A 22,669-nucleotide genomic window follows, 5' to 3' on the forward strand; every position below is an offset into this window, starting at 1 on the left:
ATTCCTCATCATCATCATAATTTATGTATAGGTTCTCTCAATACTCTTCTTCTTCTCACTCCATTATATTAAGCCAACTCCTGATTTTAAACCATGCATGCATCTTTCCATCTTCACCGATGCAATCCATCCATCTTTTCTCCCTCTCAATGTTTATGCTGGCAAATGCACACGAAAGGGTTTCAAGATAACGCCAAAGTTATCGATAGTATAAAATTCGGAAACCTCGTGGTACAGTAGGCATTACAAGGAGATGATGAGATCGGTCATTTGCTGTATATCCTCTTTGTTCTTCTGGATATAACACTGCGTATCAAAGAGCATCTTTGAGAGCACATGATCCCTCGTCTCATCCATTGAGATCTCCTGGCTCAACGGAGGGCTGAAGCGGAAGAACGGCGTGCCGATCGAGAAACACCAAGCCCTCGCTCGGTCAACAGCACGCATTCTTGATTCAGTGACCTGGACAGGAATAGTTTGATAAATGAAAAAATATGAGAAGTGGTATCATTATTATTATTATTATTATTATTTATTCGGCGTAAACAAAGAAAATCATTGAATACAAAACAAAAGTACGTTTGGACAAAGAGTCACATGGATGCTGGGAAGAGAAAGAGATTAACTAAATAACTGCGTTGTCTACAGAGAGAAACATTGCGGTTCCGTCCCGGCCCCCCCACTCAGGGGTCGGAATGAACGCATGCGTGTTGCCAAAATGTCCGGTAAAGGGGTACTTTTCGTGCGACAAAGTCCGGCCCGAGAATTGTAAAAAAAGGGGTGTATTTGACTTTCACCCGGAGATTTCTTCAAAAAAGGGGTGTTTTTTCTTCTTTTTTCTCATCTCTTTGGACTCCTGAGAAATTATTCCGAATTTAGGGGGGTACATTGAGCATTTTTCCTGATTTAGGGGGGTCTCCAAAGCAGGAAAAGCCCGCGAAAGGGGGGTTCAAAAACGTTGGCAGTCCTCAGATAGGGGGTGCTTTAAAAAATAGGGAACGAGCATATGCGTACCCTAAATAACACTGAGTGGGGGGGCCGGGGGTTCCGTAAGTGTGAATAATAAACAGATTTTCATAGCTCATTATCAACTCAAATTGAAGATTTTATAAACCTAAAAAAACATGGCATTTGCTTACAGCTCTCATCATATTTCTCAAGAAAATCCAAAATGATCTTGCTATTTAAATTTTCACTTAGATTATTCAACATTTTGAACTTTCTATTCCTTTACATTGACACAAGGAATTAATAGCGTATTTGTTAATAAGGTATAATATTCTTTTGAATAAAGGTCTTTAAAAAATCTATAATTTCATCATGTTTGTTTGGAGCCAGATGGCCATTACCTCTGTAAAACAAACGATGTAAACTAATTCCCTTTCGGCTCAAAACAGACAATCCTTTCTTTCTCATTGAAAAAAAAAATCAAGTCTTTGGATAATATATAATTTTATCTATATAAGGCTTCCCAGTGGTACAATAAATCGGTGTATTCAATATCTTTAGTGCAGTACCCAGATGACTGACCAACATTGTTTTCGTATCGATATCGATATCATACGAAAATAAAGCCATATTTACTGGGGTAAGTCAAATCATGTTATTTCGCTAGTCAGACCAATATAGATAATAATAATAATAATATTGTATGGCTTTGTTTTCGTATGATACAAGAATATATTGCTCTCGCTAAGACAATATTAGACTTGTCTTTGAACCGTCCAATATTGTTATAGCTCAAGCAATATATATCTTGTAGCACACTCAAAGCCATCCAATATTAAATAAATATTCATTTATTGAATTCAGTGTTTTCTGTGACCACTGTCATTGGAAATTCATTCCAAGTGACTACATTTTTGTTGTTGTATAGACTGACCTGCTCAACCATGATGTCTATCAAATTGGCACCTGCTGCAAGTGACTTGGCAGCACTGAGCAGATCAACAGCACTGTTAGGTCTCATGATCTCTACGTGGGCTATGGGCTTGAGGGCTGTAAGCCCAGTCCCGAGGGACACAACAGCACCTATCTTACGCACTGGTTCACCCTGGTGGTTTGGGAGGGGGATGGTGGGAGAGGGAGGGAGGGAGAGGGATGGAGGGAGGGAGAGAGAGGTAGGGAGGAAGGGAGGGAGGGAGAGAGAGGTAGGGAGGAAGGGAGGGAGGGAGAGAGAGGTAGGGAGGGAGAGAGGGAGGGAGGGAGCGGTTGAGGATTGGTGGTGTGAACAAAGAATAATATTAGAGAGGAAAACTATAAACAAATTGAAGGACAGGGAAATCATTTTGTCTAGAATTCAAGGCACAACACCATGGAGCTTGGGTATCAAAGACAAAATAAGTAATCAAAGTGTTTCTCCATTCTGTCTATGAATAACTGATACTGATGAAAGAAGCTATTTGAGTATAATTTATATATTTATTCATTTTAGTTTTGGAGGAAAGAACACAAGTATAAAGAATTACTGGAATGTCAAATAAGGGAAAAAGTTAAAAGGTTGCATTCATAAATGACAACAGTCGGATAAAATAGCTATTTGGAATCAACACTGTCTTCAATTTTGTTGCATGAAATCATGAAATTGTCTTCATCGATGATTTTTCAGCATGGTACATTAGGGAGGTCAATGTACATATACTAACACATTTTGGCATCATTTCACTATTATTTTGACCAGGGGCAAGGTATTTTTCATTGATTACTTTGGAATGCCATTTCATATGAATGATGGCAATGCAAACGTACCTGTGATTTCTTATACATGTAATACTCCTGGATCTCCGTCAGTGCGTCTAAGGTCGGATTGTTCGCTATGAGACCCCCGTCCAGGAATCGCCCCATCGGTCTGAAGTACGTGGGTGCAGCTCCACTTGAACGGGCAGCCCGCCACATGAGTTGCTCTATCAGGAAACAAATGAAAATTGAAGCATTTACAGAGTGAGGGTAAGATCCCAGAGAGCTTTATGGATTATTAAAATAGGGAAGGAAGAGAATAGGTACAGTAGATAATATGGAAGAAGCAGAAAATGGAAAGGGAAAGTATGATAAAATGATTACTAATAGAGGCAGGGTGAGAGAGACAGAGAGAGAGAGATACACATAAACAGACAAAGATAACACGCTTAATGCTTAGTATTAAACAAAAATAGAATAGCTTTCAACTGAGAATTTATGAAGATGGAGAGACAGAGAGAGGGAGAGAGAGAGGGAGAGAGAGAGAGAGAGAGAGAGAGAGAGAGAGAGTCAAATAAAAACATAAAGGAAGACAGACAGATATATCGTCGCTGTTTTCACGAAGTGACGGTAGTGAAAAAAAAATTGCATTCACTTTGAGTGACAATTTTTCTCACTACCGTCACTTCGTGAAAACAAGGACGATATGTTTGTGTGTCATTTTGAACAAGGGGATCACTTGAAATAATTTTTCATGAATATCATTATTTAAAAAAACACATGATCCTATCTAAAGTAGAGAAATTTGCGTGCCCGATGCAGTTTAACACCTGAAACACTGAAACACCCAGAAACCTTAGCAGTTGAAATTGATACTGAGCACACAACAATCAACGTATCTTCTGTAAATGATCTCAAGTTCTCTCTCCTCTCGCTAACCTGATGGTTTTAGAACTGGCAGGAAAGGTTCCTGATTGGCCGCTATCCAAGCTGATGACGTCTCGGGGGCGTCGTAGTTACGGAACAGATGGAGAGCAGGAGGACTTCTGTCTCCTAACGTCCCAGAAACAAGGATTCTACAAATTGGGAAAATAGTCAACAGTAAAAAGCATTTAACTAGTGTAAAAGAGCAAAAATGGATTGTTCTGGGTTTAGAGGAATTGTATTGTGTGATTTTTTTGCATATTTACTTGTCATGTACTACAGGTAGTCACCTCAATCAGAGAATGATGACTGGGATTATAATATCTGCAAAACGTTTAAAGATGGTATTTCTCATTAAGTGCTACATAAATCCACACTATCATCATTATCAAATCCTAATCAAATACATTAATAAACATATGTGCACAAATAACCTCATTCATCCCATATCATACCTTGGGTATGTGTATTTATCCATGGTGGTTTCAGCTCCAAAGGTATCCTTAAGGAAAGATTCGAGCTTGTCTGAGTTGTAGGGTCTGGAGCCTGTGAAGACCTCATCCTTAAGAGCCATGTACAGCTTCCTGCATTCCTCTACAGAGAACCCTACAAGGAAAGAACCCAGATACTTATTATAAGGGCCATCTTGATAGACAGACCACCTACAGTGTACATGAATCTCTGAGTTGTAGGGTCTGGAGCCAGTGAAGACCTCATCCTTGAGAGCCATGTACAGCTTCCTGCAAACTTCTACAGTGAATCCTGCAAGGAAAGGAGGCATTTGGAAACTCAATACAAAAACCACCTTTATAGAAAGATCTGTGTACATAACTAGATTGTAGCAGTTATGAGTCAGAAAAAACCTTGTCCATGTACAGCTTATGGCATTCCTCTACCGATAACCCTATAAGGAAAGAAAAGATACCCAGTCACAATGGCCCCCTAGGTAGAAATATCAAGGGAGTGAATACTGCCTATTGTTTTGTGCAAAAATGCATGTGTGGCAAACTAGTGACCATGCAGAGGGTCGAGGAAAGCAACATAAATGTTCTACAGTAATCCAAATTCCCCAAAAGATTTACCTTGTGATAGAGCCAAGGCCAAGATGCCTCCTGTGCTGGTCCCTACTATCCAATCAAACATCTCCACAATCTTCTTCCCTGAAGCCTTCTCTATGGCAGCCAGCATCTGAGTCAAGATCAAGCCCTTGATACCTCCACCATCTAAACACAGAACAGTGTCCTGAGACCGTCGCTGCGAAGGATTGGAGGCACCGTCAGTCGTGTCCATGTGGTCGTCTGTCTCGTCCTTTCCTTGTCTGCCAGTTGGGGCTGATATGCACAGGTCTCCGATGCACTGGGTCAGGTATTTGTTGTAAACTGAAAGAAGATAACAAACAAATATTTATATTGAGATGGTGTGATGGCTCAGTGGTAGAGCAGTGGTCTCGTAACCTGAAGGTCCTAGGTTCAAAACCCTGTCAATGTGCTCATACTCTTTGGTAAGGCATTAATCCTCACTACAGTACCAACTCACGCGGAGAGTTACTTAAAGCCGTTGATCCCCTTGGTTGTTTACTTACAAGCAAATGCATGCTTTCTTAGCAGTCAGGTAAAACAGTCAAACAGTTACATAGAATCAGAGTCGCTACGTTATCACCAATAAAAAAGCTTCAAAAGAAACTGGCTTTGATAAATATTGTACACGGTTGCCCATAAAGCTAGAAAAATTCGTTTATTACCTCTTTTTGTGAAGCGATTGTGACAATCCTGATAGATTAAGTTTATATCGTCTCAGAACTTTATTGATCAATCTCAATGACTGTCTAGATTGATCAATAAAGTTCGGAGAAGATGAAACTTTATCTATCCAGACTAATTCATATTATCACAATCTAGTAAATTAACTCTGATTTGTACTGCAGTATATGGCTTATTTGAACCAGCAATCCTGAACAATCTCATGAAACTTGCTGTAATCATATTCAACTATGATTACATGTACATATACCTCAATCAATACTTCATGGTATTCTTAAAATACATATATATACCTCTTAATTTCTGCTTCATAAAATGTTCCAACCATAAAGAAAGGGCGAGTATCAGGATCACAATATACAGATCAGTAATTGGACCAAGGAACTACAACCATTTGGAATAGGAATTGAATCCATCTGAATCAGGACTGTATCCATTGGACTAAGGACTAATACCATTTGGATTAGGAACTTAATATAAACGAACCTTGTGCTCCTGCATCGACCTGATCCATGCCAATCTTAGGGGCCATGCCGTTGTTCGTGCCCCCATGTTTGCACCCTCCCTGACATCCCTTGGTCCCAGGGGGGCAACGCTCTGCCCCTACAGCATGCAGGGCGTAGATCAGCTCACAATTCATTCCTGGTAATGACAATAATAAGATTATCAAGGAATTGATCAATATCTAATATACAGGGACAATAATTGAATTACTGATATGAAGCAAAAAGGGGAAAAGAAAGATGAGAGGAAGAAGAAGAAGTAGAAGCAGAAAATAAAGAACATGTAAATATGTAGAAGTAGAAGTACCGTACTAGTAGTAGCAGTATTATAATTAGTAGTAGGAGAGAAGATGAAGATGAATAAGAAGAAGGTGAATAAGAAGAAGAAGAAGAAGAAACAGAAAACAAAAATATATAGAAGTACAGCACTAGTAGTAGCAGTATAATTAGTATTAGTAGTGTGGGAAAGAAGTAGTAGAAGAAGTAGGAGAAGAAGATGATGAAGAAGAAGAAGAGAGATAAAAACGATGAAAAACATCAGCAAATTCTTCAATCTATTATCATCATCTATACATGATATTACATTACTGATAAATAAAAGTAATCATATCAAAAAGTAATGAAAAATCAAATATAACTAAAAGCAAAAACAATGAAAACTATTTGATCGAATGTCAGCTTGTTTCATTGTGTGAAATGTTTAAGTGGCAAAGACACTTGTAGTGAAGTATGACATAATACAAATGTATGAATTTTACAATCCATATTGTATAAATTTGCATTCATGAAATGAGAGACAAGCATTTAATTACTGAAACATCCTGCATGACAAAATACAAATGACACAAAAAAGGGGGGGGGGGGGAGACAATAATGATCTACTTATCGCTCAAAAATGCCTGTACACCTGTAGGTCCCAACATGGTGCTCTCATCAAAAATCATCATAGCTTCAACATAATGATATGGGCATGGGTGATGCATGACAAACTGATGCTTTAGCCCTTCTAACATTTCATCTTGGCACACATGTAAGATTCTATTATCCAAATCTTTTCAATCACATGTATATATCAGTTTGCTATTCATATATATTGTGATTTTCGTATGTATACCGTAGGTGAATGTGCATTTGGTTTTTAAAAGAAAACCTGCAGAATATCTTTAACCAAAACTGTTACAGCATGTACTATAAGGTGAAGCTGATACATTTGTATGAACACAAACTTTCCTTTTGTGTTCTTTTACAGCAGGAAAATCCTGTTGGAAGAAGCATACCTTAAGCTCTTCTGTGGCAAGAGATCTCAGAACAATTATCATAGCATAAGCTTTAAGAGTCATGTTTAAGGTTTTTCATAATGGTTGTACTTCTTTGTTCAATTGAACAATTTGGCTTTATAGCATAACTTTCATGGAACATTTTCGGTCAGGTTTTTGCTGCCAACATTAAAACTCAAAATAATTTAGACAAGGTTTCACATGTCAGTAGCCTATTATACTGCAAGCAATGGCTGTTATAGGGGCCTACAAATGTACAGGTACATAAACTTGGTATATTTGTGTACAGTGAATCTTTTAATGAAAATTATATGATTTATTTCGTCAAGCTAATGTGTAACTAATTACTTATATTTTCAGCATATTGTTAATGCAGATGAAAATGAATGCGTTTTAGCTTTTAGTGTTGGAAAAGAAGCTTACACATGTTAAAGTACAAGCTGATCATGTATAAAGCATACAGTATTGTACATGCAGGTGAGAAACACAAATTAGTTTTAGCTTTTAGAGTTAGAAAAGAGCTTCTGGAATTTGTCTGTTTGATTTCAACCTGAATAACGGTCCACGAGCTGGTCTGGGTTCTGAGTCCAGGGGGCAATTACTAGAAACCCTTGTTCCATCCTCTTCTTAACTCCTTATTATAGCAAACAGCACAACAATCAAAGACCAAAGATAGAAGGATGAGAGAAACACAACACAAATAAATAAAAACACAACCATCGTTATCTACTATAGTTAGTGTAGTGCAGGCAAGAACTTTTTCATGCAAACGAAAATTCAATTAAAGGATAAAAATGCAATAACAATTCACGAACATACATTTAAGTTTTAAAGTATATTTCTTCATGGAGGAAAAAAAAGAAACTCCCATCCCTGTATCCAGATCTAAAGATTTAAAGTCACAACTTGTTTGATCTAAGGCTTGAATCTTATTTGACTATCAGTAAAATATGTTCAAAACAGTTCACAGACTTGGTAACATTGTTCAGATGAGAGAAAATGGTGTTAACCCTTACTGTACTGGGCTATTTTGAGCACCTTGTGACTGGGTGGGGGGGGGGGGCCTGGTAGGCCCCCCCTCCCTATGATCTCGGCCGTTGAAAGTCTGATGAATGCGAAAATTTGCATGTTTGTAGATATTTACGTAAGGAACAAGATGGTATAATTAGTTTTTTCCTAATATGCAAACTAGAATCTAGAATCATTACAAAAATTGTCAGACTCCACTTTTTGAATGTTAATTGAAACCCATTATTCATAAGAAACTTCTTTTCTAACACAAAATAGTTATTTTGATGTAATGAATAATGATAATTAATGCAAAGTTGATGCGATTTTCAAATATTTATTTTCTTATGTATTTTATTGTTTTTTATTTCTTGTTATATCTATTGTTTTATTTCTAATGTATTCTTTTGTTCTAGAATACATCAATTTACTTTGAGAAACATATAAAAGCAATTTGATATCAATTCATAGTATTCACATTTCTGCTTGTACATGAATACATGTATATATGCAATAATAGCATATTTTTGAAGACATGCGCATACTAATTGTTATGTAACACCTTACAGGTATATCCGATTTCGACGAAAATGGTATCAAAATGTGCGTAAGACTTGAGGGAAAAAAGTCATGAAACAACAATTCAAAATTCCAAGCGGTCGCGGCGCAATCTCCGAAAATGTCAAGGGGGGCCTCCCAGGCCCCCCCCCCCCCCCAGTACAGTACGGGTTAAGGTGTAGTGACTTCAATGCTAGATGTACAATTAAAGATAATCTAAAAGTTTGAGTGGAAACAGACGATTATTATTTATTAATGATGGAAATTGGGGGGGAAATTAAATTAAAATTGTATGGCTGTAGGCGCTATTTGAAAAGTGTTTTAGGGGCTAAATTTTCTAGTGCTTATAAAACATCCACAGGGACATCCAAATATTTCAAAATTGTAAAGAATCACTATACACCCAATTTTCACAATTTCCCAAAACTTTGTATTACCTTTAAGTGACATTTCATACATAAAGTAGGCAGTTTTTTTCATCAACCTTCAACAATCTTACCGGTTCACTTATATCAACAAAAATAACAACATACACACAAAAAAGGGGTTTCAACTAATATTCAGCACTCCATCCACAATACTTTGTAACATTTGGGAGAACAAATGACCATTTACCGTGAACATGCCCGATATAATAATAATAATAATAATAGTGGTGGCTTCTTTAATATACAGCGCACATGTCCATCACGTTGTGACACTCCTGGCCTAGCGTCTCTGGTTTTCTTACCCATCATCCCTCCAATGGTGCTGAGGATGTCAGTGGCTGCTAGATGTCTAGGTGATTCCCCTTTGTTGTTGACCTTGTTGGCCTCTGCTCCAAACCCAATCAGGAGGTGAACCGTCTGTAAATCTTTGGTCTGAAAAGATATGGGTAATTCCATAAATTAGGGACCCACTTTGTGACATTTGGTGTCCTACTGACATACTTAAGGAACCCACACGTATTTGTGGCTCTAAGTAAAGAATTACGGTACATGGTGGAGTTAGATTTCCAAGCATAATATTGCATCCTCTTACCTAGAATCACTTAACAATCTCACTCCACTATTTAAGTCTTTACTCAGATATGTGTTTTGGTATGATTCAATCTGAGGTAATGTCACTGATTTGTACAAGTTTTCTAATTTCTTTTTAAAACCATATGACAAATCGCTGGGTAAAAATTTGGATTATGTACAGGAATAAATATATATTAATATTAAAAGTTTTGATAATTAAATTGAAGCTGATCAAGATGTCCACTTTCACACATTGAATGACAATGGGACAGCATAATTTTGTGTGACCATAAAATGTTGGCATTCTCATGAAGAAACCAATATCCTCAGGATATGAAAAATAAGAATAGGATTCTTCTCACCTTGACTGCATGATGAAGTGGTGTATTCCCGTCCCTGTCTGCTATATTAGGGTCCGCTCCCGACGTCATGAGGGTAAGGGCGCAGAGTGGTCGACCCCGCTGGATCATGATGCTGAGGGCAGTATCACCGCTCTTGCTCATGGCATCGATATCGTACTCCCGCTCGAGGACCAGCTTGATGAATTCGGCGCTCTTGGCCCAGTGGAGAGGGGTTCCTCCGTGCTTGATGCACTTCACCTTACCCTGGCTTCCATGGTTTTCAAGAATGGTCAACGCAGCGCTGTAGGCAATTAAAATTCAAAACATAAATTAGGATGTGTTCGATCTCCTGGTCGGCCAGTATTTCAGTTGTAAAACCAAATGAAGGTAATGAGTTTGGAAATGAAACTACAGTTCAAGACACACTGGCTCAAGTCCATCTTGTTTTGTTGATCAAGCAATTAATTGTTTCATTTAGACATACAAAGTGAAAACAGTCTGACACAACTTGAACAAAAATAACATAACCGATGATACAAACACCCAAATGAACAAACAGGACTACATGTTCTGTTATTCAAGACAACCAACTTGCTTTCTTCATCTTTCTTTGCTCGTTACTCACAAATGTATTCATTAAAGTCCTTTTGATGATATTCAGAGGATTATTTGTAATACAAGAGAATTCAATTTCTTACGGTTTAAGAACACACTCCTAAATGTTTTCATTGTCCTACATGTAATACAGGAGCTTAACAGTTTCACATGGGCAATGACGATCTATATTGGTCATAATACTCTATTACTACTAATATTTTGTATTTTTATAGCGCACACATCCATCATGCAAGGTTACTGCTAGGCTACCACTTTTGGTACTCACATCTTAAAAAAATTCCTTTGTACCGGTACCCATTTAACACGTGGGCGGAGCATGGCAAATGTGAATTAATGTCTGAATTAGTGCCATGGTGGGACTCAAACCGCAAATCATGCAGTCCACTGTCCAAAGACATATTCCCTAGACCGCAACATTCCTCTAGGAAGAGATTTGATGAGTGGCTATAAAGTAGATACTACTAAGACATTCAACTGCCACTACATTATGCTATCGTCGCTAACTTACTTAACATTACACTTTTTGAGAGCGTAGTGGATTGGGTAGCCGATGTTATCATTCATATCTACTGTGGCTCCTGATTTGACCAGCTTGATGGCTGCATCAAAGTTACCTTCCTGGCAGGCTACCAAGAGAGCTGAATGAGAGGCCTTGTTGGTTCGGTCCATCAGCTCCTTGTCTTTGGATAATACCTGATGAAAGAGAATTATTATCGTCAGTCAATCAAAATGCCTTTGAAGAAAAAAAATAAAAGATTCAAGGAATTGAGGGAGGGAGGGAGGGGGGGGGGGGGAGAGGAGCGAGTTCTAAGGTATTTTGTCATGTGTATTAAACCAAGTATGGTATGATGAACATAAACTGACACAAAAAGTATTATTTTACTTGGCATTTGGTCTGATCAAAGCTCTAGGAGGGCAAAATTACGATAATCAACAAATATACTGAACTCTTAGATGTGATCATCTGCATCTCTAGTCAAGTTTTCAAGTCATTAGACTGAGAGGCCTCTCCATAAAGATGTCTTGCTATGTCAAAAACTAACAAAGGTATTAAAGTTAGATGAAACTAGATGTACAAGGGGTCATTGCACTATTAGCCAAGGACAATGACATAATAAACCGTATAAACCCTATGAACGCTCTTTGAATACATGACAAGCAGTGAATGTGATGTCCACAAAAATATTTAAAAACAATTTCATGCAGCTGGTCTTCTATACTGAAAACTAGAGGCTTAGCTGTGCAGAAAAAACATTACATGTATTTCATCAACTCACAGTCATAACTTGACTACCGAATCCTAGAGACCTTGCAGCATAGTGAAAGATGCCATCCCCATTCTCGTCCGTCATTTCTTCCGATGCCCCGCAATCGATGAGTTGGATGACAGCTTGCATGGACTTACATTCTATGGCTAGTAGCAGTGGTGTCTTTCCCTCGGGACACTTCTGGCTGTTTATGTGTCTGTTTTAATTCAAATCAAAGTCAAATCAATACAGAGCACAAGTCATATCTTGGGTTTTTAAGTGACTGATTGAAAGAATTGATTGAGTTTCACATTAGCATTACCCAATAAGTTGGCTCAGCTTGAATGGAGTTATGGAGTTTTCAAATATCGCCGAAGTTTGATGAATATGCCATACATCTTGTGGTACTGTAGGCCTACATTGAAGCTTTAAAGGGATCCGGTAACTTTGTCTCAGATTCTGAACATAAATCCTGGATCTAGCTCATGCTGCAATGATAATTATAAACCTTTAGGTCAGTCCGGAACCCCATGACTTTTACAAGCTGATAGCCTGTCTGATTATCAAGATATTTATGATTGGAATTACAAATTTTGAAAAACGTTTGCCAAACGATTTTCATAACACTATAGTCTATTGGGGAAAACGAGTATGGTAAAACCGGTCACTCAAAGATTTTTGACTTTTTCGAAGCACTTCTTGATCATTTTGAAGCACAATTTTTTAGGGCTTCAATAATAAGCCATATCACAGACACTGATAACAGGTAGGGCCGTGTATCTCAGATTTAACAGTGTTAAACGATCCCTTTAATATGTATAGAATGTACAGCAAGAAATTTTTATATTTTTCTTTCAAGCTTTCATATCTGCCTTTAATAGAAAGATAGTATAGACACATAGACAATTCTAATAACTGTAAAAACTTATTTATTCATATTGCAAAGTTGAACAAACAAACAAAAATAAAAGATTAAGAGTTCTTCATAATGTTCATAATGGGTCCCATATACAAGACCTGGGTCATGGGAAAAAGAAATTGACCTATTTACGGATACAATCACCAAACACAGATTTTAAATCTGAACCTCATCACTAAGATTTAAATAAACGAATCACTACACCACAAAGCCCCTACTGATGGTGATAGAAATTCTTCAATGATTTTTTCACCAAACATTGGGCCAACAATAATGCCTAACTTTATGTTGTACAGACTACAGGTATGAAATTTAGAATGTAAATATTCGCTTCTGAATGATAAACGCCTATAAACCAAAACAACAACGACAACAGACCGGAAAGAATTCTTACTTGATGACTTCCGGGCATCTAAAGGAATCATTTAAACCTGCCAGCACAGCTGTATGAGCATGGGAGAAGATGTCAGCCCTCCTGGTGATGTCGCTAAGCTTCTGTAATACTGTCACATTGTACAGTCCTTCCGGGCCATTGAAGAATGGCTGGATGTGTTGATGGAGAAGGATAAACCTTGCCAGGGCATCGTCTTCATTTGTCAAACGGAATAAACTAAAGTAATACCAAAGCAGATAATGTAATGTTACTTTATGTAGATAGAAATAAGACGTAAGATCACATAGAAACGCAAAGTTTTATAAAGGTTAGATAGGGTGAAGTATGGATACAAAGTACATATAAAGGCTTAAATAAAATAACAATTATTAAAATATCAATTTATGTGATGAAATAAAACATCAGCCGCCATATTCTGAAAACGATTTATCTTTAAAAAAAAAAATTAATTGTCAAAACAAACTGGAACTAACATCTACCATTGGTACTTAAACAGGGTTTTTTTCTCAATTAATTGTGAATGCAGACAGAGTTGTGCAGACATCAACAATGACTTGTCCTAATTTTGATTGTCTATGATAATTAATATTATTTTATTATTATAAAGGATAACATTGTTTTCAAACTACCACCCCAGATCAATAAGTATAAGTTATAGCTAACATTGAAACAGTTTATTGATATCAGCAAACTCAGACTAATGATGACGTTTTTTTAAAGATTTTTCCAAAAAATATATTTTGACACTATTTTTCAAGCATCTGTTTAAAATAATTACTGAAAGAATCATTCACTATTTGTTTTAAATTATTCATAAACAACTCTCCGAGTACTATTCCATATGAAATATAATCTTTTTCCCCCTGGTATCTCAGTTGTCATCTGCACAACAATTTGACGACAATACCGTTGGTAGGCTAGGAAATGTTGATAAAATTTCCCTTTTTTCATGATGGGATTAGGGAATACCTTTCCCCAGGAGATCTAGAAAACCACCATCGCAGGGGAGTGTTTCACAAAGACTAAGATCGACTTTACGTTGGACTTAACTATGGCAGGTCGTTCATGCCACTAGTTCATCTAACCGTTCCTGACATTGGTTTCTCAAGGGACGCACAAATCATGGTCGCAAATCTATAAAATTTACATTTTTTGATAGTTCATCATTGAAGGAATAAATATTATCTAAAGATCATAATGGTGAGAACAAACAGTGGCATGAATGGCCTGCCATAGTTAAGTCCAACTTAAAGTTGATCTTAGTCTTTGTGAAACTCTCCCCTGGCATATATCAAACCTGAAAGCATCGGTTCCTTCTCCAGGGGCCTGGACGACACACTCAAACACCTTGCTCTTCTTATCATTGTAGACCTTCATATAATCAGCATGGGCAATGACGACCATAGAGGCGTACTTCTGGGACTTCTCCTTACGCACCGTCCACATGTAGGAGTCTGTCATAGGAATGCTGCTCATCACCGTGTTGAACACCAGCCCCATTGACGAGTTTGGGGCGAAAGGATTCTTGAAAGCCATGGTGATGATGTGCTCTCACAGTCTCACTCTACATTAGGACAAGGAATAAGAAATAGGAATAGTTGACATTAAGGGACAGCTTTATTAAATAATTCTCTACAACACCAAATATCACTATAACCATTATGAATATTTTTCCTTAAAGATTCACCAACAAAATTCTTGAAGATTTATGAAATATTGCTTCTGAACTTCTTCAAAATGTTGTTTAGATCTTTCACTGAAACTGCAACCTCATTGAATAGCTTTAAAGCCAAACTTGACAAACACTGGATAAGGAGCAATATAATTCACCCTTCTCACAGTAGACACTCCAACTATGACAATCCTGATATGACCCAGCCAGCACGAGTCTGACACAGATGTAAAATGACCATAGAGCTACCAAGTGTCACGCATTGAGGGCCATAAAACGCTGTCACGCACGGTACCCACTTTTGTCACGCATCAGGGCCAAACTGGAATTTTGTCACTGGGGAAAAAAAGGTAGTAATTGCTAGACTACGTACTGGCCGACCGCCTCGAGGCCTCAGCTACCTCCTAGCAGGGTTGTACGTACATCGTCATCGGACTCGGTCTCTACTTTTGTTTTCAATCTTGTCACATTTTTTGTTATGAACATGATGAACAACTAACAAAACCAAAGCATTGCCTCTGGCTCCTGACCTCAGCTGCTCAGCACAGAGGCAAAAATTTAGTTTGGCAAACATACTGTACATTGTTCATTTTGGTATCGACATTGATTGGTTCTCTTTTCCTTTTTGTAACAGAAAATCCACACATAGGAGCATCATCATCACTATCCTGGCTGTGTAGTAAAAGCTGTGCTTTTGATTCTCAACATTTCAAACTTCACTGTACAAAACTCAACTGATTTCACTAAAAATCGGTACTTTAGTGACAATTGATGACACCTAAATAGCAGTAAAATACATTTTTTTTAACTTACTGATGATAAAAAGAATAATTTAAAAATTCAAATTGTAAGTCTAGTGTCAAACTTTGCTTACAGCTGCATCGACATGATTGTGTAGAGTCTATGCAATATTGTGTGGTGTGTGTATTTGTGTATGGCACTATGCCCATAGGAAAGTGAAAAGTATGCCGCAGACCTGCCGCAGACCTGCCGCAGACCTGCCGCAGACTTTTAGTCTGCGGCAAAGAGTATGCCGAAGTATGCGGCAGAAAGAAATTTTGCTGCAGACTTGCCGCATACCAGTATGCCACAGGAACAGTCTGCGGCAGATCTGCGGCAGGATGAAATTTTGCTGCAGACTTGCCGCATACTAGTATGCCACAGGAACAGTCTGCGGCAGATCTGCGGCAGGATGAAACTTTGCTGCAGACTTGCCGCATACTAGTATGCCACAGGAACAGTCTGCGGCAGATCTGCGGCAGGATGAAATTTTGCTGCAGACTTGCCGCATACTAGTATGCCACAGGAACAGTCTGCGGCAGATCTGCGGCAGGGTGAATCTTTGCTCCAGACTTGCTGCATACTAGTATGCCACAGGAACAGTCTGCGGCAGATCTGCGGCAGGATGAAACTTTGCTCCAGACTTGCCGCATACTAGTATGCCACAGGAACAGTCTGCGGCAGATCTGCGGCAGGGCGAAACTTTGCTCCAGACTTGCCGCATACCAGTACGCCACAGGAACAGTCTGTGGCAGGTCTGCCACAGGAAATCCCATTAAAGTCTAATAGGGCCAATTGAAACCAATCATATCATGCATATTCATTATTACTTTACACGTGTGACAGAAAAATACATTTATCATGATTTGTTAAGCAAATTAAGACAATGCACATCATTTTTGTGATTTCTATTTTCCTTTTGCCATTATTAACCAATAGATTATTTTGTCTGATCATGTTACAATTACATTCACGTTTAAGCAATAGATATATTGATTACTAACCAAGAAACTATGATTACTAACCAAGAAACAATATACATATTTAGTATATATATGTGTACGAGCCTGTGTCACTTTAAATGTTACTCTTGAATACACTTCAAATGATCAATGTGATGAAGTTAATACAATTGAGAATAGAATATACCTAATTGGTAATATCGATATATATTGGTATTACCTAATTGGGCAATTCCATGATTAGGTGGACATGAGTAAAAAATTTAGAATTCAAATTTTCTTTTTTTTTTTTTTGTATTTGACTAAAGACACCACAAAGTATCTGAAAAAAATATTTTCCACACCATACATTTGGTATAAGTGAGTGAAAATTGCAAATGAACATTGTTCATGTTTTCCTGTGAAATTTGTAATATAAGAGGAAAAAAAGTTATTTAAGTCATTATCAACATAAAAGTAACTATATCCTCACAAACCTATTGAATTTATTGAGGGAGTACAATGCCCTCATGGTTTCATTAAGCAAAATTCAAGTTAAAAAGTGATTTAGTCTACAGTTCACGAAATTCCAAACCCTTGATACGCCATGTAACGTTACCAACCAAAACATGAATTTATTTTTCTGGAGAGAAAATCTGGGGGCTATTAATTGTCATATTTCAAATTTTCCTTTCCTATACAATGCTCTATTGAAGTAAAGGAACCAGAATTACAAATATTCTATGATGTAGAAAATATTAGCAGTCAAAATCTGTAACGTTACCAACCATGTAACGTTACCAACCAGGCTTAAGGATTGTAACGTTACCAACCATGATATTAGTGCCAGGAGATACTTATTTGTAAGCCTTAATCAGAAGAAAGTGAAGTGATTCTTTAACTAAGACAAGAGATGGCAGTATAGAACATTTATTAAAGGCATGTGACAGCCATGTGACAACCATTTAAGCAGCATCATATCTGTGTAGAATCCATGCAGCATCACATTTGGGAAGAGTCAAATCATCTTTACTGTATTAAAACTCTTCTTGAATCTTTCTCCATGAAAGCAGTTCTAATTAGCAAAACTTGTTGAATCTCAATCTACTGTCACCCAGTGTCAGCATCTGGTAAGTTTATTTATTTTCAATTGTAGTAACTGTAATCTTTATTTATGTTTCTTGAAATACTTTAAGATCAGGCTAGGCTACTTTCTACAGTCTTCATTGTATGTACAGTTCACACTACACTTTTTAAAGTCAACATTGGCAATTGATAGTACATAAAATATTTAGTATCAACTACATGTACATGCAAATGTACATGTACATCAACTAGATGGAATAGATGCAAATGAAAAAGTGAAGGTTAATGAACTTTTTTGTATTTGTTTTTATGTGCATTGGCTAATTTGTTGCCGTGGAAACTTTCATCTTAATCCGAATGCAGTTGTTTAACACTTTGAGAAAACATGGCAATTGACCTTTACTCAAATTTCCAAAGGATACATTAAATATTATGGGAAATCATGAATTTTAAGTTATATGATTTCTTGTAAATTAGAAAAAAAAAGTGATTTTATTCATAATTGTTATATTGTATCAATTTTTCTGTATGGTGACTTTCCAACACTTATCCAGATTCGCACTAATAGAAGGATTCTAATACCAATTACGAATCTGGAAATCTTTGTTCATCCTGATTATTTTTTTTTTTAAAGATTTGGTTTGTACAAAAATATTTTAAAAAATTATAATTATTTTTTGATATATAGGTCATCATGCCCAAGTTTACGAAGAAAGAGAAACAAAGGCACTACATAGAAAAGATGAAGAGGATGGGGAAGTATGAAGAATACTTGAAGAAAAAAGCAGCAGCCATGAAGAGGTGCCGGGAGAAGCAAAAGCTGAGAGAGAGGACCTTGCCAAAATATGCGAGAAAACAACTGGAAAGGGAGACGAAAGAAGCAACAAAGAAACGAGTAGCAAAGCACAGGAAATTGAAGAAAGAAAGAAAGGCAGAAGCAGAAGCAGAAGCAAGTCATGGGCCCTTCAAAAGTGCGATGGCACTCGCAAAAGCCACTGCCAGGGCACATCGGATAATGGATCGAGTACTCCCCGACACTCCTAAACGGCGAATTGTTGTCTCTCGCAAGTTGTATGAGAAAGAAGCTAAGCAAGGACATGAACTACCATCAGCTTCAGCAGAGAAAAGGAAGACGGGTCCTCCTAAAGTCAGTGAAGATACAGTGAAAGTCATCGAAGACTTCTATGAGAGAGATGATGTGAGTCGCCAGGCCCCAGGCAGAAAGGATGTAGTGACTATTTGGAATGCAGACGGAAAGAAGAAAATGCAGGCTAGACACCTCACTGCTTCAATTAAAGAGACATATGCCTTCTTTTGTGAGATTTACCCAGAAGTACATGTGGGAAAGTCCAAGTTTGCAGAGTGTCGCCCAAAGCATGTCCTGCTTAGCCAAAAGTTGCCACATAATGTCTGTCTCTGCAGGTACCACGAGAATGCCATTAATGCTTTTACTGCACTTCACAAGGCTCAACCAGAATTCCCTGCTTACACCCGTGATCTCCCAGCTTTGCTCCTTTGCAAGCAACCATCAAGAGAGTGCTGGATGAATGAATGTGCAGAATGCAAAGATGGAGCAGGATTTAGCAAAGCCTTCTCTTTTGAGGGATCCCTTAACAGCCCTTGCTCATGGCTTCAGTGGGAGACGGATAAAGATGGACGGATGATGAAGATTCAAGAGGAGGGAACTGTAGGAGAGCTAGTACAGCACATCACTGCCATCTTACCTCAGTTCCTGCAGCACTGCTATGTAAAGCGTGAGCAAGCATCAGCATACAATGCTCAGAGGGAAAAAGTTTCTCCTGAATCACATGACACCCACAGTGCCCTCCTCCAGGTGGATTTCTCTGAAAATTTTACATGCGTTGCTCAAGATGAAGTCCAGAGCGCACATTGGAATCAACGTCAAGTATCCCTCTTCACTGCAGCACTCTGGTACTCTGGATCTCTACATTCTCATATCCTGGCATCTGATGACCTCACACACTCCAAGGAAACCATCATAGCCTACCTTGATGTGCTGCTAGGATATCTACCAGATACGGTAACATCTATTTCTATCTGGTCAGATGGCCCAGCTTCGCAATTCAAAAATCGGTTTGTGGCAGCAGCACTCTGCACACTTCAAGAGGCTCACAAGATTCAAATCAAGTGGAACTTCTTTTCGACCTCCCATGGAAAAGGCCCCGTTGATGGGATTGGAGGGTCAGCCAAGCGCTTTGTGATGCAAAGAGTTCTGAGCCGCCAAGACATTGTAGCAGATGCAAGCAGCTTTGTTCTAGCAGCAAGCTTCATGGAGAATGTATGCGTCACAGAGGTCAAGTCAACAGAAATTGCTAAGCGGAATGAGAAGCTCAAATTGAAAGATGTTTTCATTCAGGCCAAGCCAATCACTGGCATCGGAAAGATGCATTTCCTGAAGGTCGCAAAGGATGAAGTGGTATCCCACATTCTCACAAAAGACAATAGGGCAGACAAGGATGATGTAGTGGTTACCCAAAGTGGTAGTAAGGCCATTGTAGTGGGAGATTGGTATGTGGTCGAGTACGAAGGAAAGAAATTTCCTGGTGAAGTTGTTGGGTTCACACGCAAGGGTGAGTTTCAGGTGTCAGTGATGGAGCCAGTGGGAAAGTACTGGAAATGGCCTACAAAAAAGGATGCCATTTTCTACATGGAGAGCAAGATGATTACAAAATTGGCTCCTCCAGAAGTTGTTAACAACCGTGGGCATTTCAAATTTTAGATTTGTATGGTATCAAGTAGGCCCTACATCAAATACATGCATTGGGTTATGGAATACAACCGCACATTTTTATTCTGAACTCTGTTAAACTTATCTCAACAAAAATAGTTACTTTGTGAAACCAAGTTATCATGTATGTTGACATGCATAATCCCATGGCAAATGGTGAACTTCAGAATCTAACATTTGGATAAAAAGTGTTGTAAATATGTTTGGATTGTTTCAAATTGTGAGTTGGAGTTATAAATAACAGTTACATTGATAACTATGTTAATTTATATGTAATTGCAAAGTGTATCTTTTGATTTTAAGGAAGGAGTAGGTTTAACACTTGCTTTTTACAACGCTTATTTCTGCATGGACAAACTGTAACGTTACCAACCGGTAACGTTACCAACCATGAATTTTGGGTCTAATAAAAAATTGAAGAGTCAAGCTGCTAAAATTATTGGCTGAAATATTTATCATGACACTAGAATTGAAATGAATACGACACTTTGTTTGAGGTATCTCGCGTTTTAGGAAACTTTTGGTCTGAAGACACTGATTTTGTTCGCATGTCCTTTTTTTGTAACGTTACCAACCAACATTAAAAGTTACCATGGCGACTCTAATATTTGTTCAATTGTATTCATTCTTTTTTATATTATAGACCTAGGGTGGGTGAACATATTGTAACATGATTGTGACTTGAAATGAATAGATGGTGATGTAGTAGTAAAATGAAATATGAAAATTTGCTTAAATGTAACGTTACCAATTGTGGAATTGCCCAATTGGTAATATCGATATTGCCAATATTGATTATGAAGTATCAATCAGTTTATCACTGGTTCTTCTACATGCACACTTTATTGCCACGTACTGGATATGAAAGAGTATGCGGCAGGTCTGCAGCAGGTCTATATGCCTGCCGCATATTCCTGCGGCAGACTTGCCGCAGATCTGCAGCAGACCTGCCGCAGACAGTCATCTTTTTCACATGCAAATTAGTTTTGCCGCAGACTTGATGCAGACTTGCCGCATACTCTTTCAGTATGATGAAGAGTCTGCGGCAGGTCTGCCGCAGACTTGCTGCAGACCTGCCGCATACTCTTTCAGTATGATGAAGAGTCTGCGGCAGACCTGCCGCAGACTTGCTGCAGACTCTTCATCATACTCTTTCAGTATGATGAAGAGTCTGCGGCAGGTCTGCAGCAAGTCTGCGGCAGGTCTGCCGCAGACTTGCTGCAGACTTGCCGCAGACTTGCCGCATACTCTTTCAGTATGATGAAGAGTATGATGAAGAGTCTGCAGCAAGTCTGCGGCAGACCTGCCGCAGACTCTTCATCATACTGAAAGAGTATGCGGCAAGTCTGCGGCAGACCTGCCGCAGACTCTTCATCATACTGAAAGAGTATGCGGCAGGTCTGCAGCAAGTCTGCGGCAAAACTAATTTGCATGTGAAAAAGATGACTGTCTGCGGCAGGTCTGCTGCAGATCTGCGGCAAGTCTGCCGCAGGAGTATGCGGCAGGCTCATTTCTTTCCTATGGGTGTCTATGGCCATTATGGGGTCTAAAAATACCTTCCTCACATCAAGCATGCAGTGCTAGAGGTCAATACGCATATTAGCATTGACTCTCTATGCTTTGCTGGAGTGCAGAAAATCATAATGTAGATCTAGACCCTAGATTCTAATTGTTAGGACTAAGCCAAGTCTAAGACTAAGGTAATCTTCCGAGCCATTGTGACTTGTCTCTCAATTAATTGAGAGAGCCTCCCACTGCACTCTGAGCTGAGGTCAGGAGCCGATCAGGAGCTCTAATTACATTTAGTCTATATCTTACATTGAAATTAAAGTAAACAACAGTCAAACTTGTGTCAAACTTGTGTAGATCTAGGACTTGGTACACGTAGATCTACTGTCTGTAGTGTAAGTCACACTCACAGTAACTCAAGGGAGCTCCTACGCCGACGGCTTCGGCGGCGGAGCTCCTGGAGTTACACACACATTCACAAGTCAATGTGAGACAACACAAAATGTCAAACAGTTTGGCCAAAATGATTTCATTCAGTGAATTTAGTACCTAGATTGAATGTATTTATTACTTTCACTCACAATGACTCGATCACATCTACGTTGTTACTTGACACTGCTCGGCCAACAGTCAAAACATAAATTACTTTCACTTTAATAGAACAGGCAGTCACTGTGGGAAATTGTTATGGTAGAGCCGTAGAGGG

General features: G+C 38.4%; 2 protein-coding genes across 3 annotated transcripts; one reads left to right on the forward strand and one right to left on the reverse strand.

The window, feature by feature from the left end:
• LOC576520 (85/88 kDa calcium-independent phospholipase A2) lies at window positions 1–22,641 on the reverse strand. Of its 2 annotated transcripts, XM_030999360.1 has the most exons (15): window positions 22,545–22,641; window positions 14,524–14,790; window positions 13,227–13,442; window positions 11,944–12,130; window positions 11,175–11,359; window positions 10,070–10,349; window positions 9,437–9,566; window positions 7,691–7,774; window positions 5,847–6,002; window positions 4,683–4,979; window positions 4,056–4,206; window positions 3,616–3,752; window positions 2,749–2,903; window positions 1,883–2,053; window positions 1–462 (listed from the first exon to the last, which is right to left on the reverse strand). In XM_030999360.1, the coding sequence occupies exons 2-15, from the start codon at window positions 14,760–14,762 to the stop codon at window positions 244–246; spliced, it is 2,607 nt and encodes an 868-aa protein (XP_030855220.1). In that variant the 5' UTR covers window positions 14,763–14,790; window positions 22,545–22,641; the 3' UTR covers window positions 1–243. The 2 variants fall into 2 exon arrangements, with proteins under 2 accessions (XP_030855220.1, XP_030855224.1); XM_030999364.1 differs by lacking the exon at window positions 7,691–7,774.
• LOC115929657 lies at window positions 16,879–20,986 on the forward strand. The gene is made up of 2 exons (XM_030999373.1): window positions 16,879–17,749; window positions 18,394–20,986. The coding sequence occupies exon 2, from the start codon at window positions 18,400–18,402 to the stop codon at window positions 20,443–20,445; it is 2,046 nt and encodes a 681-aa protein (XP_030855233.1). The 5' UTR covers window positions 16,879–17,749; window positions 18,394–18,399; the 3' UTR covers window positions 20,446–20,986.
• Window positions 22,642–22,669: the final 28 nt, after the last annotated feature.

Source organism: Strongylocentrotus purpuratus, unplaced genomic scaffold, assembly GCF_000002235.5.
Source record: "Strongylocentrotus purpuratus isolate Spur 01 unplaced genomic scaffold, Spur_5.0 spur5_contig_861, whole genome shotgun sequence".
Taxonomy (NCBI): domain Eukaryota; kingdom Metazoa; phylum Echinodermata; class Echinoidea; order Camarodonta; family Strongylocentrotidae; genus Strongylocentrotus; species Strongylocentrotus purpuratus.

Coding starts and splice junctions, on each gene's coding strand:
- LOC576520 (XM_030999360.1), bottom strand. CDS start 14,762: ATGGCTTTCAAGAATCCTTTCGCCCCAAACTCGTCAATGGGGCTGGTG. Junction 2,904..3,615: donor GCCAGTTCTAAAACCATCAG/GTTAGCGAGAGG, acceptor GTTTCCTGATAG/AGCAACTCATGTGGCGGGCT. Junction 463..1,882: donor TAGACATCATGGTTGAGCAG/GTCAGTCTATAC, acceptor ATTCCTGTCCAG/GTCACTGAATCAAGAATGCG.
- LOC115929657 (XM_030999373.1), top strand. CDS start 18,400: ATGCCCAAGTTTACGAAGAAAGAGAAACAAAGGCACTACATAGAAAAG.